General features: G+C 43.8%; 2 protein-coding genes across 8 annotated transcripts in view; one reads left to right on the forward strand and one right to left on the reverse strand.

Moving 5' to 3' along the window:
- Positions 1-661: 661 nt before the first annotated feature.
- Morn2 (MORN repeat containing 2) lies at positions 662-7,122 on the reverse strand. Of its 2 annotated transcripts, none has more exons than NM_001145449.2 (5): positions 7,013-7,122; positions 3,623-3,676; positions 3,200-3,306; positions 2,363-2,499; positions 662-901 (listed from the first exon to the last, which is right to left on the reverse strand). In NM_001145449.2, exons 1-5 carry the CDS (start codon positions 7,068-7,070, stop codon positions 799-801), a joined length of 459 nt encoding a protein of 152 aa, NP_001138921.2. In that variant the 5' UTR covers positions 7,071-7,122; the 3' UTR covers positions 662-798. The 2 variants fall into 2 exon arrangements, with proteins under 2 accessions (NP_001138921.2, NP_001119558.1); NM_001126086.2 differs by having other exon boundaries at positions 3,200-3,331; positions 7,013-7,109.
- A 71-nt stretch (positions 7,123-7,193) lies between these two features.
- Dhx57 (DExH-box helicase 57) overlaps positions 7,194-18,768 on the forward strand; it is a 50,982-nt gene continuing 39,407 nt past the window's right edge. For 2 of the 6 annotated variants that reach the window (XR_015622039.1, XM_087554032.1), the window contains exons 1-3: positions 7,194-7,294; positions 14,923-15,164; positions 17,913-18,071. Coding sequence is in view for 4 of the 6 variants with exons in the window: in XM_087554032.1 (XP_087410158.1) it covers positions 14,929-15,164; positions 17,913-18,071 (395 nt within the window). In the remaining 2 variants the exon portion in view is untranslated. Of the gene's footprint in view, positions 7,295-14,922; positions 15,165-17,912; positions 18,072-18,768 lie in introns of those variants that run through there. The other 4 variants (XM_087554034.1, XM_087554033.1, XM_087554036.1 and 1 more) reach the window with 4 other exon arrangements.

An 18,768-nucleotide genomic window follows, 5' to 3' on the forward strand; every position in this document is an offset into this window, starting at 1 on the left:
GGAGTTAGACACTGACTTGGCCACTGTTTGGATAGTACTGCTCCATTTTTAAAACATGCATACACTCTGAATTGAGTCACACAATTTATTTAGTCATTTGCTAATGAAAACACAATTCAAGAGTTGGAGAGATGGCTCAGTGGGCAAAGGACTTGCCTTGCAAGCATGAAGGCCCCGATTCCCTCTCCAGGCTTGCTGGCATGAGCCTGTAACAGCAGTGCTCAGCTGGGGGATGACAGAAATGGGGGAACCTCCTGGGGACTCACTGGCCAGCCAAATGAGCAGAAACAGCAAGCTCCAGGTTCACTGAGAAACAAAACGAGGTAGAAAGATTAGATCTAGTGGCCAGCCATGGTTATAGAGTGAACCCATGTCTCTATGAAAAATAGGTGAAAACTGATTGAAAAGGACTTTTTTCTTCTTCTTCTAGATGTATAGCCATGGCTGTCCTGGAACTCAGGAGATCTGCCTGCCTCTCCTGAGTGCTGGGATTGAAAGCATGTACTACCACCACCTGGCCTGAAAAAAGATATTTTAACATTAACTTCTGCCTTCCAAATGCACCTGCATGAACAAGTGCACACACACACAGGCATACAAGCATACAAGCACATATGCACATACATGCACAGAAGCACACATGAGCACACACAAATACATATACATGTTCCAAAAGGTGTAAGTGCATGACAGCTTTATTAGTGGACTTACAGAGGAGGCAGCTTACTTTAGCTGAAGGTTCGGTCGCTCTGCCCGAGGGGAGTTGCATGGCCACATCTGAGCATTAACGCAGCTCGTCTACATGTAGAGCTTCAGCTTCAGGCCGGGAGCAGCTGTGAAGTGGAAGTTACCGCTCCACTGCAGTCCCTGGATATCAGTGTATTCTCCCTCACCTTCTACCCTGCAAAAGTGAGACGTAGGCTGGCTCATTCACAGTCCAGACACAAACTATGTGAACTGCTATACTGTACCCTCTGTCTAATGTACTGTCTAAGGTAACTTCCCACTTCTAATTCCTATTAAACAGCAGTGTCCTGCTTCCACACATGAGGAAAACACTATTTCAAACAAACACTGTCTCTAGGCAATATGGGTGCTCATGATTTCAGGGTCAAATAAGCCGGAGGTGCTGTGCTTGGGTGGTGAAAACACTCTCCTATGAACAGGCTTCATTCCAGAGGTTAGCTTTTCCTCCCTTCATTGACGTAAGTGGGAATAGTTCATGTGTCCTTGTTACAGCAATGGAGTCCTAGAAATGTGTCACACTGACTTCATAACAATTAGCTTTTCATTTCTAGGTATGTGAAAGGAATATTTATAAATAAATCTTATTTTCTTTTTGAGACAGAGTCTCCTGTAGTCAAGGTTGGTCTCAAACTCTCCATGTGGCCCGCCCTTAACTCTCAGAACTCTCAGGTGCTAGGATTATAAGCTTGAGCTGCCCCCTATGCCTGATTTTACGTGATGTAGGATTTGAACCGAAGGCTTCGTGAATACTAGACAAGCACTCTATCAACTAAGCTGCATCCCCAGCCTCGTATGAACTTTGGGTGACCTGGTATGAAATGAGATTCAGCTGATAACTATGCTTATGCTTTGGCCCTCTTTTATTTTTTCTGAAATCATATGCTCAGAGAGGACACTAGTAGGTCCACATCTAGTGTTAACATTATCTAATCTCAATATTTAAAACTATCATAACAAAATATTCATACACATCAGGTCAGGATGAAGTGAATCATTGTGAAATTAACCATGGGAGTTATCTTAGGGGAAAATTATTCTTGGACTAAATATTTTTAAGAATCACACATTTCTCACTCACCCTACACTAACAGAGACCACAGAGGCTGAGGTAGAAATTTAATGATTAGCAAGGCCTGGTGGTGTATGCCTTTAATCCTAGCACTGGGGAGGCAGGGGCAGGTGGATTTCTGAGTTCAAGGCCAGCCCAATCTACAGGGTGAGTTCTGGGACAGCCAGGGCTGCACAGAGAACGTCTGTGTTGGGAGGTGGCCGTGTAATAACCTTTACCAAGAACAATACTGCACTTTGCAAGGCTACAGTGGTTACAGCCTCCCCTCTTACATTCCTCAGCCATTCGTGGAGCTCAAATATATCACAAAGGCTATTTAGCACTAATTAAATACATTACTTAACAAGCATGACTGGGGGTTGGGGATTTAGCTCAGTGGTAGAGCGCTTGCCTAGGAAGCGCAAGGCCCTGGGTTCGGTCCCCAGCTCCGGAAAAAGAACCAAAAAAAAAAAAAAAAACAAACAAACAAACAAAACAAAAACAAAAAAACAAGCATGACTGAAGAGAATCTTCTAGAATTTAATTATTCTTGAAATGCAAAGTTACCTATTTTCATTGAAGTTTCCAGTGTACTTTGCCCCAGTTGGGAATGTGTAAGTCCCCAGTCCATGAAACATGTTGTCCTTAAACTGTCCTTCATACACAGCTCCCGAAAAATGTTCAAGTCTTCCAAAGCCATTCATCTGATTGTAAAAAGGAAATGCTCAGAAAGCAGCCTTCTCTACACATACAATCTCCTCAGCAACATCTTCATTCACTTTGTATCACTTCTTGTTTCCACAGAGCAGACATTTCTACCGTTATCCTGCCCCATCCCCAACCCAGCTGACTAGAAGGCTCAGTGAGTAAGAGTGCTTGCTCTCAGGCCTGACATCCTAAGGTTGATCCCAGGGAATAGAGAGAACCTTCTCGCTTTATGCTAAATAGATATGATGCTTTCTTAAATGTGAATTTGTATTCAAGTAGACCAGGTACACATTCCCACTTTATAAGAAACCTGAGTCTGACTTATCTCATCTACAAAAAAGGAGGTTTAATGGTGCCTTTCTCATGAGATTGTCAAGAAGATTAAACAGGGAAAAAATTAATGTGTTTGGCTTTACTCAATGAATGGAAGCTGAGAACGATATTAGCTCTATTCGTGAGATTAATATTATGTGTAGAATAATGGACACTAAGTAAAAACATTTATCTTCATTATAGACTCTAGTTTGAACACAGGTCTTGCACATAGCCCAGGAATCTGGGCTCCTCATGCCTTAGCCTCCTACATAGTGAGATTACAGCTTTAATAAATGTCCTTCTGAGTGGAATGAAGTGCTTGGAATCACTTAGTCCATAGGGTTATTTACCCACTACGAGAACTATGGATGATAAGGATACCTTGTCATCTTTCCAGCTTCCTGTGTAGACAATCCCGTTAGGCGTGGTGTGGGTGCCTGTCCCATTTCTCTCACAGATCCCAGAGGCAGTTCTTGTGCAGTCACCGTCTGGTGAGGAAGGAAGCCCAGAACTCTGAAATGAGGACTGTGGGCTAGGGGGATGTAACAGTTATGTTGAAGCCAATTCATAACCGCCCTGCACCCCAAATGTGGGTTTTGGTTGGTCTTTTGTTTTCTAGCTTCCTAGGACTAAAACTAAGAGTCAGATGGCAGACTCCGCAGGTTTTTAAGGTAGAATCTATTTTGACTTAAATGACTATTCATCCGATAGGATGTCTGTTATTTAAGTGGGATAATATACCAATACAAGTGTAAAAACAAGCTAAATTTCCTATATGAAAAGGTAATTAAAATGCATGCTTACCGTATGTGTCTCCATTGGGAAATATAAATTTTATCTTGAACACTTCTAAAGATGCTTTAAGAGATTGGAGAAAATAAAGGTAAGTTTAAATAGGTTAATATCACAAGACCTACAGTAAATGTGCTTTCAGCACTAGTCAGACAAATTCTCTTCACAAGCACTTCCTCACTGGCATTTATACTGCTATCTTGCCTAGATGGTCTATTTTCATTTATTTGATAAGATTTTATTTGTATAAATGTATTATTATTAGCTGGGCGGTGGCCCATGTTTTAGCGATGCTTATCAGATTACCAAATCTGTTTACAGCGCCCAGCGACCATGCTGCACTCTCCTGGAAGTGTGCGTGTCTGCTTTGGTTGGAAACAGAATACAGCGGTGTGTTTGCTGACATTGGGCTAAGTCAGCTCTGTCACTTTCTCTGGCCTTAGAAAAATGGCTTACACCTCAAGTGTTTCCTTCTTCCCATTGACTAAAAGGGTGAAGCCATGTAAGCCATGCAGGCTAACGTGTAACTCTGTAGATGCTACCTAGCTCAGATATGGCCTCTCTGCGGTCTTTCTGATTTCTTCTCATCCCTACACTCCTCTAGTCCCAGACTCAGGGTCCTATTAAAACAATGCTATGTGTTTGTCTCGTGTCACAGTCACCATAGAGCAGTTAGATCTCCTCTCACCACCTCACTCAGGATTGACTACTGACAGAAAAATGCTTATCTAGGGGATGAATGGCTCTTGAGACACAACCATTAGATGCCGGCTAAGAAAGACACGACTAAACACAATCGATCATACAGGAAATGGAGCAGTTCTCAACCACTCTTCAAATTTCCACATTCGATGGGTACAGTCTTGTGCAGTTTTATCTTGGGGAAATTTTTCCCATTTTTTTTATTTATTTATTTATTTATTTATTTATTTATTTATTTATTTATTTATTTTGTTTTTAGTAATGTTTTGTGGCTGATATTCGAGAGAGAGTAATACTTTGAACACTACTGAAAGGAAATCTAAGAAAGTGCACGTCTTTTAAAGAGCTGTGTCACAAATAACCCTATTAAAAAATGGGGCTCAGAGCTAAACAAAGAATTCACAGCTGAGGAATGCCGAATGGCTGAGAAACACCTAAAGAAATGTTCAACATCTTTAGTCATAAGGGAAATGCAAATCAAACAACCCTGAGATTTCACCTCACACCAGTGAGAATGGCTAAGATAAAAAACTCAGGTGACAGCAGATGCTGGCGAGGATGTGGAGAAAGAGGAACACTCCTCCATTGTTGGTGGGATTGCAGACCGGTACAACCATTCTGGAAATCAGTCTGGAGGTTCCTCAGAAAATTGGACATTGAACTGCCTGAGGATCCAGCTATACCTCTCTTGGGCATATACCCAAAAGATGCCCCAACATATAAAAGAGACACGTGCTCCACTATGTTCATCGCAGCCTTATTTATAATAGCCAGAAGCTGGAAAGAACCCAGATGCCCTTCAACAGAGGAATGGATACAGAAAATGTGGTACATCTACACAATGGAATATTACTCAGCTATCAAAAACAACGAGTTTATGAAATTCGTAGGCAAATGGTTGGGACTGGAAAATATCATCCTGAGTGAGGTAACCCAATCATAGAAAAACACACATGGTATGCTTTCATTGATAAGTGGACATTAGCCCAAATGCTTGAATTACCCTAGATGCCTAGAACAAATGAAACTCAAGATGGATGATCAAAATGTGAATGCTTCACTCCTTCTTTAAAAGGGGAACAAGAATACCCTTGGCAGGGAATAGAGAGGCAAAGATTAAAACAGACACAGAAGGAACACCCATTCAGAGCCTGCCCCACACGTGGCCCATACATATACAGCCATCCAATTAGTCAAAATGGATGAAGCAAAGAAGTGCAGGCTGACAGGAGCCGGATGTAGATCGCTCCTGAGAGACACAGCCAGAATACAGCAAATACAGAGGCAAATGCCAGCAGCACTGAACTGAGAATAGGACCCCCGTTGAAGGAATCAGAGAAAGAACTGGAAGAGCTTGAAGGGGCTCGAGACCCCATATGTACAACAATGCCAAGCAACCAGAGCTTCCAGGGACTAAGCCACTACCTAAAGACTATACATGGACTGACCCTGGACTCTGACCTCATAGGTAGCAATGAATATCCTAGTAAGAGCACCAGTGGAAGGGGAAGCCCTGGGTCCTGCTAAGACTGAACCCCCAGTGAACTAGATTGTTGGGGGGAGGGCGGCAATGGGGGGGAGGATGGGGAGGGGAACACCCATAAGGAAGGGGAGGGGGGAGGGGGATGTTTGCCCGGAAACCGGGAAAGGGAATAACACTCGAAATGTATATAAGAAATACTCAATAAAATAAAAAAAAAAAAAAAAAAAAAAAAGAGCTGTGTCACACCAGTGTTTGGGCCCTCTGCTGAAAAAGGAGAGAGAAGTCTCAAATGCCTTTTGTGCCCTCTAGTGTTACAAATATGGGGCAGCACTGGATCATGTGAATGTAACATATCTTCCACCTGCTGCATGATATGCTTTGGTAGCTTTATCAAAGATGGTTTCAATATTACTCAGGATGTTTTCTTTCTAGATGATTTGAAAGCTAAATAATATACACATACATACATACACACATATATGTATATGTATATACTTATATACGTATATATATATTGTGCTGGTACCCTAATGGTCACAGACCTGTCCTGTTTTCTGGTTGTTTGGTGGTGTTTGCCTGTTTGTTTGTTTGTTTGTTTTTAAGGTGAGGCTGTACATCTACGATTTTGTTCCTATGACTACAGGACCTGGAAAAGCTGTTGTTATTGATGCATAGCACACTGCTATTATTTGTCTTAATACATATTTATAAATATATTTATATAGATATTTTCACCTTTAATTTTAATTTTTTTAAACTGTATTTGTGCTTTCAAGTTTGGGATGGGGAAGCACCCGGGTTCACCGTGTTGAGCTGTCGTTGTACAGAAATCAGCAGCCATATTGGTCTAGAAACATTAAGCCTACTTTCTTTTCCATTTGCACAGGGGTTACTTCACTGAGGTAAAGCCTTATCCGTGTGAGTTCGATTACTAATAAAATGTTCTCTAAATAAAGGGGTGACGTTTTCCCATTCAAATCTCTGGATTATGTGAGTTAGAAAGAATCTCTGCGATTGTTCTGGCACCATAAAGGAAACAAATCCAGAGATAACAGCGAACCAACGACAGACTCGGAGGCCCAGACCATATCTCCGGATTCCCCGACACCGGGCTATCGCTGCCCTCCACCCCATTGCGAACGCTGCAGCTGGCTCCCGGTCCATCGGCTCCAGGTGAAGGCGCCCTTCCCTAGAGGCCTGGGAGGAAGCGCACTCACTTGATGGAGACGTGTAGGACAGGCTTTCGCGACTCAGCGATTCCCCTAGGCTCGCCAGCTCGGCAGGCTGGAGGGAGCTGGGCGCTAGGACAGAGCGGGCCTCGGTTGCTGGGGCGACCGGGCGACCTCTCACCCGGAAGCAAACATGCAAGGGGCCAATCGGAAGACGCCTGGGCGGGGCAGCTGCTGCGGGTGAGGTCCAAGAAGGAGGCCGAACCCAGCCCGGACCCCGACCCTGGGTGCCGCCTCCTGAGCTCTGAGGCCAGCGACGCTACGAGCCAGGTACGGCCTAACGTGGCGTGTGCGGGGCCGCGCGGGTTCAAGGTTGCCAGGCCTGCCTGCCGCCTCCCTTCTCCAGAGCTCACATCCGAGGACCGTCCTGCCCCGATGGTCCTGTCTGTCAGCTCCGGGCCAGTGAACCGGGACCAACAGGATCCTGGGGACCCCGGGATCTGCAGTCGAGGTCGTCCACGCCCGAGGCTCCGAGCAGGGTTGGATAGGAAGGGCCCCCAGCCCCGTTTCCTGTCTGTGGCCCTGTGTCGACCCGAGGGGCTATTTGGGGAGAGGGTTGGAGAAGATGAATGTTGAAGAAAGGAACTTTGCATGACTAGATATCTGAATGGAGCCGCGTGATGTATAGTAGTCAGAGGTTTGCCTGGGAGGCAAGCGGAGTGGGTTCATTTTCATCACCTCAGCTTGATGATGCTGGACGTGGGAGCCAAACTTGGATGTGAAACAAAGGATCCTTTTAGAGCCAAACTTAGATCCAGTGTCTACGGTGAAGAAGATGAAATCTTCGCAGGCTAGATAGATAGTGGAATTCTCCCCTGTGGATTATACAGTCTAATTTGTATTCTACAGTAAACGTCTGGGGAATGTGGTATCTGGGGAACTTGGTATCGCATGCCGCTGTAATCGGCATACAATAATCTTGTTTCAAATTTTTGTGTGAAAATCACAGCTCAAGTTGAAAATGTAACCTTTTCTGTGTTGGTGTGAGGCAACCTGTTTTAAAATCAGTACAGAATCTTCTTGCCTTTCTTTCAACCATGAATTGACCTCGGCTGGGTGGTTTGGGTGGTGAGATGTTTGATGTATGTTTTCCTTTCTTCCTACATTCAAACAAACAAACAAAAACACGATATGCAGCAGGGCGTGGTAGTGCATGCCTTTGAAGGCAGAGACAGATGACTCTCTATAAATTCGAGTCCAGCCTGGTCTACAAAGGAGTTCCAGGACAGCCAGGGCTACACAGAGAAACCCTGTCTGGAAAGACAGAGGGGGAGGGGGAAAAGGAGAGGGAAGGAGATGTGTGTGTGTGTGTGTGTGTGTGTGTGTGTGTGTGTGTGTGTGTAATTATTGATGCACAGCATTAGAGAACTTAATTTGTGCTATTTCTTCAGTCACATGTTAATCATTTAATGTCATTATGGTTTTGTGAGTGTGTGTATATCCTGCTGTCTTTAGAGAACTTGTAGTTTGGACTTCTGTTCTTATCTAATGAGGATCTGGGGTTAGAGAGAAGTTGAAATAATCAGATGTTGTTGTTGTTGTTGTTGTTGTTGTTGTTGTTTGGTTGGTTGGTTGGTTTTGGTTTTGTTTTCTAAGACAGAGTTTTCTCTGTGTAACCCTGACTGGCTTGGAACTCACTCTGTAGACCAGATTGGCTTCCAACTCACAGATCTGTCTGCCTCTGGAGTGTTGGGACTAAAGGGCTATGTCACCATTGCCTGACAAGTTTTAAATCTTAAATTGAAAGAGAACATTATTTGTGTTTTATTTGATTTCTATATGGTGTTTGGCCATTGGGGGGGTGGGGGGTTTCTACTCACCAAGGAGAAAAAGTATCTGTCTTAGTCAGGGTTTTCTTTTTTTAAAAGATTTATTTTTTGTATGTGAGTGCACTCTCACTGTCTTCAGACACACCAGAAGAAGGCATTGGATCCCATTACAGATGGTTGTGAACTATCATGTGGTTACTGGGAATTGAACTCAGGACCCCTGGAAGAGCGGTCAGTGCTCTTAACCACTGAGCCATCTCTTCAGCCCTCAGTCAGGGTCTCTATTCCTGCACAAAACATCATGACCAAGAAGCAAGTTGGGGAGGAAAGGGTTTATTCAGCTTACACTTCCACATTGCTGTTCATCACCAAAGGAAGTCAGGACTGGAACTCAAGCAGGTCAGGAAGCAGGAGGTGATGCAGAGGCCATGGAGGGATGTTACTTACTGGCTTGCTTCCCCAGCTTGCTCAGCTTGCTCTCTTATAGAACCCAGGTACCACCCACCCTATCACCCTTGATCACTATTTGAGAAAATGTCTTACAGCTGGATCTCATGGAGGCATTTCCTCAAGAGAGGCTCCTTTCTCTGTGATAACTCCAGCTTGTGTCAAGTTGACAGACAAAACCAGCCAGTGCAGTGTCTTTCCAGAGCTAGCTAATGAACAACTCATCGGGTAACCTGCCATTTCATATGAAAACTAACCAGTCTTGGATTCAAATCCCAAATCACTACCTTTATCTACCATTCACACTGCACCTGATACTGAAGTCAGTCAGGTACCACAGTGAAGGAGAAGATGCAGTGGGGGAAGGACCATCAGTTATTAAAAAGTTTGCTGAAAGCTTTACTTAAACATTCACACAGCATTCCACCAAAGCCATATACCCTATTAAGTATAAATTTCCTGCTGTATTTACACAAATCAGAAGCGACTCTTACTTCTGAGGAGCTAGCATTCTGTCCCAGAGTCTCCCTGGCACAGACACTTCCCTTCACCCTGCCCCTCATAGCGATAGCCAATGGAGTTTCAATGTAAACACGGCACATCTTTCTCCCCAGAGTGTTTCAGCCACTGCATTTCTTTTCTCTAACCTGAATGCCTATAATAGTTTCCTATTACTTTCTGCATGCGCACTCTGGCCTTATCCCAACTCCCAGTCCAGGGCTCTGATTGATGTTCTGAGCTTGAAACCTTTGCATCTGTCATGGCTGCTGCTCCGAATGTTCTTTTCACCAATATTTCATGGCTCACTGTCCTAGTCAGGGTTTCTATTCCTGCACAAACATCATGACCAAGAAGCAAGCTGGGGAGGAAAGGGTTTATTCAGCTTACACTTCCACATTGCTGTTCATCACCAAAGGAAGTCAGGACTGGAACTCAAGCAGGTCAGGAAGCAGGAGCTGATGTGGAGGCCATGGAGGGGTGTTACTTACTGGCTTGCTTCCCCAGCTTGCTCAGCTTGCTCTCTTATAGAACCCAGGACCACCAGCCCAGGGACGGCACCACCCACAATGGTCTGGACCCTCCCCCTTGATCACTAGTTGAGAAAATGCCTTACAGCTGGGTCTCATGAAGGCATTTCCACAACTGAGGCTCTTTTCTCTGTGATAACTCCAGCGTGTGTCAAATTGACACAGAAAATCAGCCAGTATACTCACTTTTTCCGTTTATTCATATATCCACTCATAGGTTATCCATAGAGGCAGTCATCAACTACTCTGCAATAGTCTTGTTTTAAAATTATTTTTATATTCTTTGAAATTATAATTTTGTCTCCCCCACCTCCTTTTCCTCCCTCTACCCCTCCCTTGTTCCTCCCTTGCTTTCTCTTGTATTCATGGTCTCCTTTTATCGTTGTTATATACATACATACATACATACATACATACATACATACATACATATATGTGTGTATGTATGTAATATATATACTCCTAAATACATAAATACAACCTGCTCAGTCTGTATAATGTTACTTGTATGCATATGATCTCAGAGCTGACCACTTGGTTCTGAATAAACAGTTGAAGGGATTTTCCCTGAGGAAAACCATTTCTCCTGTTCTCAGCACTCTGCAGCTGCATGGAGTTCCTCATCTAGGGTTGAGGCCCCCTGAGCTTTCCCCCTTCTGTTAGCATTCATTTGTGTCCTTGTTCAGGTCTTATCTAGGCAGCCGTATTGATGAGACTTCACGGGTGTAGCCTCTCTGACATTTCTTGGAGATCAGTCTCACAGTAAACTTCTGTTCCTTTCACTCTTACAATCCTTTGTCCCTTTGTAGTGGGTCAGTTGGGACTAGACACCACACAGTCTCTGTTCTCAGCATCTTGATCAGTTGCGAATTTCTGCCATGGTTGTGTCTGTTGTAAAAGAGAGGCTTCTTTGAAGAGGGATGAGAACTGATAGATTTCAGAGCTCAAAGTAAAGTGACAGGAGACAGAAAGGGACTGGAGTCTGACCTCAGCAGGTGAAGCCATTCATTTCAAACCTCAAAGGACAGACACTTCCACAGACACAGAAAGGGGTGTCTATTAGAGGAGAGGTGATGCTTGGAGTTGAGAGAGAGGCTTAGGGATGAGGAAGTTAATGCAGTTTCAGGGGCTATGTGTGAGCCTCTCCTTCCTGGTATTGTCGGCTCAGTGGAGTCAGCCTATCTTGGGGGACTGGCTATCTTGGGGGACTGGCTGTCTCAGCAAATCACTTCCTTTTTTTTTTTTTTTTTTTTTTTGTTCTTTTTTTCCGGAGCTGGGGACTGAACCCAGGGCCTTGAGCTTCCTAGGCAAGCGCTCTACCACCGAGCTAAATCCCCAACCCCAAATCACTTCCTTTCTGTGGCTCATTGTAACGGTTTGAACAAGGTCAGCTGTAGCTTCATACACATTCTGTTTTTACAACTAAGGCATTTATCAAGAACTACACTTAACCTATGGCTATAAATATTTACAGTGCATTAGAAATTATGTTAATTTAGTAAAGTAGCAGTTGTAAATTCTCTAAGATCCATGACTTCAGTAGCCCTGAGTAGTTAGCTTGGTTTTTAGTACCAGGCATGATTTCCCCATGTTAATCAGGCTTTAATTCCAATTAGGGAGCTGTTGGTTACTACCAAGATATGCCTGCCATTACTATCCCCTAGGGTCACTGTGCCATGCTGGCTATTTTATTTCATAGATGTTAAGGCTGGGTAAAACTATTGTTCACTTCCTTCTTTAGGAAGCTTGCAGGTGCTTTCTGGGACCATGAAAGCTAGTCCTCAGGGAGGAGGCTTTCAGGTCAGATCCAGCTCAGGTCCTCTGGGCCCTGTGTCTGAAGTGCATGGTGTCTTTAGCAAAGGGACTTATCTTCCACCTCTGGGGAACAACCATAAATCTGTGCCTATAGTTTGGATAGTATTTGTCCCCTCAAAAAACCCATGTTGAAATTGATTACCAGTACTTTAGGCATTGGGTTCTTTAAGGGTGGTTAGATAATTAAAAGAGATTAATACCTCAAGGCAGAGAAACCAGTCTCACAAGATAGTTACTTTAAAGCAGGCCGTCCCTTGTGCTTTGACTCGTCCTCAAGCTTTCTTTCTAGATCCAGTACAAAGACTCTGACTGTCCTCTGCTCAGGTACCGTGTGCTGTGTACTTCCTCACTCTCAGAACTGTGAACCCAAATAAAGCTTCAGTCTTTGTAAATCACTCAGTATTAGGTATTCTGTTAAAGCAGAGGAAAACAGACTAAGACAGTCCTGATTGATTATATATCTGTTTATTATCTTCCATATCCTCTAGAAAGTAAGCTTCTTCACAAGGCACGAATGCTGTCTTAGCTTTAAATCTTCAAGATCTGGCACATAAACTTTCAATTGATATTTGTAGAATCGATAAGTTCATGTGTGAATCTTCGTTCTTACATAAATTATTCATTGACCTTCATCCATTCCCCAGTACACGTTTAATCCTGCTTTCTGCAAGATACTTCAGATGCTAGGGGTAAGTAGCAATCAGAGTAGACATAGTCGCTGCCTCCAAAGAGCTTTCTAAGTGTAGGAAAGAAAGACAAAAAACACTCAGTACATATATAGAGCCATCTTTAAGATCTTGAAGAAAAAGTACCAAGAGCTCTAGTTTTACTTTCCGTGTATTTGTGAGTTAACCAATTTTGTGCTTGCTTTTAATTTCTAATTTCATTTCATTTTAGTAGCAGAGCATGTTTTGTATTATTTCTGTGTTCTGAAAATGTAGTGAGGTAGCCAGGTATGGGGGCTCGAAAGACAGAGGCATGAGGATCTCTGTGAGTTTAAAGACAAATCGAGATAAATAGCCAAGGCTGTGAAACCCTATGTCCAAAAACCACCACCACCACCAATAAAACAAAAAATGTGAGGTTTGTTTTACAGGTTAGCATGCAGTCTGTCCTAGACAACATTCCGTATGTAATTGAATAGCTATTTTGTTGTGGGATGGTTTGTCTGTTAAGTCTGTGCTGGTACTTACGACTCTCCAGCTAGGTGTGGTGGTGCACATCTTTAATTCCAGCAGCCTCGGGGCAGAGGCAGGCAGGTCTCTGAGCTTGCATCTGAGGCCAGCCTGGTCTACAGATTAAATACTAGGACAGCCAGGACTACACAAAGAAACCCTGCCTGGAAAAAAAGAAGAGGAAGAAGAGGAGGAGGAGGAGGAGGAAGAGGAGGAGGAGGAGGGGGGGAGGAGGAGGAAGAGGAGGAGGAGGGGGAGGAGGAGGAGGGGGAGGAGGAGGAGGGGGAGGAAGAGGAGGGGGAGGAGGAGGAAGAGGAGGAAGAGGAGGAGGAAGAGAAGGAGGAGGAGGAGGAGGAGGAGGAAGAGAAGGAGGAGGAGGAAGAGAAGGAGGAGGAGGAGGGGGAGGAGGAGGAGGAGGAGGAGGAGGAGGAGGAGGAGGAGGATTATTTGTTTTAGTCTATTCTGTCCGGTACTCATATAGCTAATCTAGTTTCCTTAGTTTCTGATTGGCACATAATATATCTGGAACATAAATTCTCAAATATTTACCTCATCTTTTCCATTCTTTCGTTTGTATCTTTGAATTTGTATGTTCTCCCCTTTTTAAAAAAATTGACCTGACGATCTTTTGACTAGATGGTTTATCCCACTCTCATTCATTGCTGTTGTAATAGCGAGATAGTGGGAGCTTTGTGTGTCAGCACATTCTGGTCAGCAGATTCAAACCCAGAGACCTGCCTGCCTCTGGTTAAGAGTAAATCCATCTTGTGTTTGTTCCTCTGTTCCTAGTCTACTCTGTGATGCTTTCTTTTTGAATTAACCATTAACTATTTCCTGGTATATTTGGATGATCTCTCTAGAGCAGCAGTTCTCAACTGGTGGGTCAGGACCCCTACAGGGATCACTTACCAAATATTCTGCATATCAGATATTTACATTATGATTCCTAACAGTGGCAAAATTATAGCTATGAAGTAGCAACAAAATAATTTTATGATTGGGGTCACCACAGCATAAAGAGCTGTGTGAAAGTGTTGCAGCTTTGGGAAGGCTGAGAACCACTGCTCCAGAATCACTTTGTTTTGTTTTCCAAAACAGGCTTTCTGTGTGTACTTCTGGCTGTCCTGGAACTCACTCTGTAGATCAGGTTGGCCTCAAACTCAGAGCCACCTGGCTTTGCCTCTTGGGATTAAAGGCATGTGTGCATTTAATTTCCCCCATATGTGTCTGTCGTACATTCTTGGTTAATAAATCTGGGGCTAAACAGGTAAGAGCACTGGCTGTTCCTCCAGATTTCCTAAACTTAATTCCCAGCACCCTCATGGTAGCTCTCAACCATCTGTAATGGGATCTGATGTCCTCTTCTGCCATGCAGCTATATGTGCAAATAGAGCACTCAGATACATAAAATAAATAAATAAATATTAAAAATAAATATGTGTCACAGAAACTTACTAAATATTAGTCCTAAGGTAACTTGTTAAAAAAAAGAAAGAAAGAAAGAAATATATGTGAAGCAATTTAGCCATTCTGCCCCTAACCTGGCCAATTAAAAATGTGTATTTTTTTTATTTCTTTAAAGTAGGCTTTATCCATAACTTTGATCAAAAAATGGCTACTATATTTTTGGTTTATGGTATCTATATTAACTTTTTGTCTTTCAGGTGAAAATGAGTTCTTCAGTGAGAAGAAAAGGCAAGCCAGGCAAAGGGGATGGAAAGGGGTCTTCTAGAGGAGGAAGAGGAGGCAGAGGACACGTGAATAAATCTCATGGGGGTGGAGGTAGTGGCGGCGGTGGCTGCGGCGGTGGCGGTGGTGGTGGCAGCGGCAGTAGAAAGGCCTCAAATAGAATTTGGGATGATGGCGATGACTTTTGTGTCTTCACTGAATCCAAGCGCCCGTCCAGGTCATTATGCATCCCTTACGTGTTATTTATGTGTGTGTTTATATATGGGTGCTCTGGTGTGCATGTGAGGGCAAAGGGCCACATGTAGGAGTTGGATTTCTTCTCCCATGTGGGTCCCAGGGACCGAACTCAGCTCATCAGGCTTGGTGGCAGGCACCCTTTCCCAGTGGGCCATGCTGCCAGCCCTTTGTTAGATAAACCATTAGAATGTTCAGTTCCAGAAACCATTTCACTTCCTAACATGTGGTACAGCCAATGGCCAAGAAGCGGTGGGGCGGGAGGTGGGGGGTAAGTAGTTCCAGTCCGGTTATTGTTCTCATCTGAAATTCTGGCAGTCCCTCTGTCACAACTTTTTAAAAGCATGGTAGTAAATAATAGGGTTTTTCTCTTTTTTTAATTAGGTTGAATTTTGACTTTAGCTACCTCAGGGTGACACTGAAACTAGATGTCATGTTAGTATTGAGTGAAATGTTTCTAGGAAAGTAAAACTAGAAGACATAAAAGTGCAACAAAACCTAAAGTCTTCTGTAAACTCCATAGGTTGATGTTAAAATTAAACAGCCCAAAATGCAAGCTGCCCGTGTCTGTCTGGTTGATGAGTTTCATCTGTCCAGCCGGTGAGCCATCATCTGATGGCCACCAGAAACAGATGGTGTCATCAACCTTCCTCAGCTCCGGCTTTCGATTAATTTAATTAAAGGATGGTAAAAAGTAAATGTAGCTAATATATCTTACACAGTATACATAGAAAAGTCCCCATATGAAGACTCCGAAACTCTACTGAGTTGTATGCAGGGTTCTTAGAGAAGAGAGACTCCATTAGCCATACATACATTCACAGGAATAGCATATCTGAATATTAGGAAGGAAGGACTGTAAGTGGGTGCAGGGTTTGATGATATCATAGATCATCTGTACTTTTAGCCTAGGTGGATTCAACTGTATGTATGCATTCAGAGTAGAAAAAAAGAAACAAGGGGAATGTAAGTCATTAAACTGGCTACCAAATGATTGCTGTAATGAGTCTGATTGGAGGATTTAAATACATATTCTTCATACATAGTCACTAAAGGAGCAGGATTGCCAGGTGTCCCACCAGAAAATCTACATATTTTTCCTTTGAGAAAGAAAGGAAGGAAGGAAGGAAGGAAGGAAGGAAGGAAGGAAGGGAAGAAGGAAGGAAGGAAGGAAGGAAGGAGGAAGGAAGGAAGGAAGGAAGGAAAGAAGGAAGGGAAGAAGGAAGGGAGGAAGGAAGGAAGGAGGAAGGAAGGAAAGAAGGAAGGAAGGAAGGAAAGAAGGGAGGGAGGAAGGAAGGAAGGAAGGAAGGAGAGTCATTATGGACACTATTCAGAACAATGTGTGTCTCAGTTAATGTCACATCAAAGAGCAATTGCAGTCTTTGGAGGGGTGGTAGACAGGGTCTTACTTACTATCTCCTGAGTACCTCTGACGTCCTGGTTTTACACACTAGGATTGCAGCAATAGGTAAACGTTGTACTTCCCTTCATTAAAGATGTTTAAGATTGAAGGATCATAAGTGTGTCACAGAAGCAGTGAGCGCTGTGAAGAGAAAGCACAGCACTGTGTAAGTGGACGTGTAGAGACTGCTAGAGTCGCTGTCATGTGGAAAACCTCTAAAAAGGCTCATTTGAACAAAGAAGAGAAAGAGCCATGAGCCTCTCTGAGAGAAAACATTGAGGGCAGAGGGGAGAGCAAGTGTGAAACCCTAAGTCAGGAATTGATTTAGAAGGCCTGGGAAACCCAGAGCCATGGGACAAGAGTAAGTCAGTCAGAGCAGAGGGACTTGACTGCAGGTGGCCCTGTGGCCAGTAGAGGGAGTCTGGCTTTTGCTTTGCCTAATAAGGAAAACCACAGAGGGTTTGAATGTAGGGTTTGATGTAGGACATTTCAGTCACTCTGGCCACAGTTGCCACTCTTCAACATACGCCCTTCTGATCCTCAGAAGATTGGACCTTTTCTTTACAGCCTCGGGCCAGGTAAGTTGAGACGGAAGAGAGTAAATGATGGACTGAATCACTGGAGGAAATGAGGTTGGGACAGAGTCTCCAAATTAGGGGGGGGGGGGGGGGGCGCTTTAAGATGAAGACTGGACCCAGAGCATGGTGGAGCACATCTGATATCCCAGCACTTGGGAGGTGGAGGGAGACTGGAGGAGCCACTGAGGAGACCATGGCTACAAAACTAGTTGACTCCAGCCTATGCTACCTGAAATCCTGTCTTTGAAAAAAAAAAACAAAAAGCAAAAAACAAAAACAAAACTATAGGGATTTATAAATAAGTGTTGTGTGAGATAGGAACATGTGACCCTCCCAAACAGATTCCAGAGAAATGACAAGACAAATTTAGATTGTGAGAATTTCTAAAAGATAGTGGCCCTTCAAAAATGCCACTGCTCCAGGCCAGTGGAAGCCATGCCTTTATTCCCAGCACTCAGAAGCAGAGGCAGGCGGATCTCTGAGTATAAGGTCCACGGAGGGAAACCAGGGCAACACAAAGAAACCTTGTCTCAAAAACCAACAAACGTCATTGTCAGAGAGTAGGCCGGGAACTCTTCAAAGTAAAAGAATTTGAGGAAAATGCCAACTGGTAGCTAGGGAAATCTCGTAAATACTGTAGGAAAACACTCTCTCTATTTGATGTCATCTGCTGTCGGTGTGTGTCGTGAGTATTTGGGAGCTCTGATAAGAGTATCAAAGTTTTGTTCATGAGCATGTGACTTTAATTCAGGCCCTGCGACAGTAACAAAAGCAAAGGAGAAACACGGCCTAAGTGGAAGCCCAAAGCCAAAGTGCCCCTTCAGACGCTGCACATGACATCAGAGAATCAGGAGAAGGTGAAAGCCCTTCTGAGGGACCTGCAGGAACAGGGTGCGGACGCGGGATCCGAGTAAAGTATCTTGTTTGAGTACATTTTATACTGAGGAGAACACATTGGCAATGATGCCTCTTCAGCTTTGGGTACTGGATCAGTGAAGAGCAGTGGTTCTCAACCTTCCTAATGCTGGGACCCTTTAATACAGCTCTTCATGCTGTGGTGACCCCCAGCCATAAACTATTCTCATTGCTACTTCATAACTGTTTGCTACTTTGCTGCTGTTTTGAATCATAATGTAAACATCTGCTATGCATGGTATCTGATATGCATCCCCTGTGAGGCTCATGACCCACAGGTTGAGAACTGCTGGTGTAGAGCCTCTTGTGGCGATACCATTGGCTGAAAGTGAGGTAAGAGAAGTACAATAGCAATTATGCAGCCACAGTTTTGGAGTGAGTGTATCTCCCACCATCCTGAGCAGCACCATGGGTTGCTTCATCTTCCTTTGTCTCCAGGCCCATACTAATATAGGATATTAGTGCTCTATTGAAACTAATCCAACTAAAACTTTATACTAACAAGTAGGAGCTTATTCTAGAAGCAAATATGGAGGCAAGTTCTTGCTAATGCAGCCCTGCCTGGCCTCAGACTCACTGCAGTCCTCCTGCCTCAGCTTTCCCACCTGTCCCAAACCCCTAGCAAGAAAATGTTTGTTCTTTTTTCTTTCTAATGTATATGGCTGTTTTGCCTGCTGTGTGTCCTGGCACCT

This window comes from Rattus norvegicus, chromosome 6 (assembly GCF_021556685.1).
Source record: "Rattus norvegicus strain SHRSP/BbbUtx chromosome 6, alternate assembly SHRSP_T2T, whole genome shotgun sequence".
Taxonomy (NCBI): domain Eukaryota; kingdom Metazoa; phylum Chordata; class Mammalia; order Rodentia; family Muridae; genus Rattus; species Rattus norvegicus.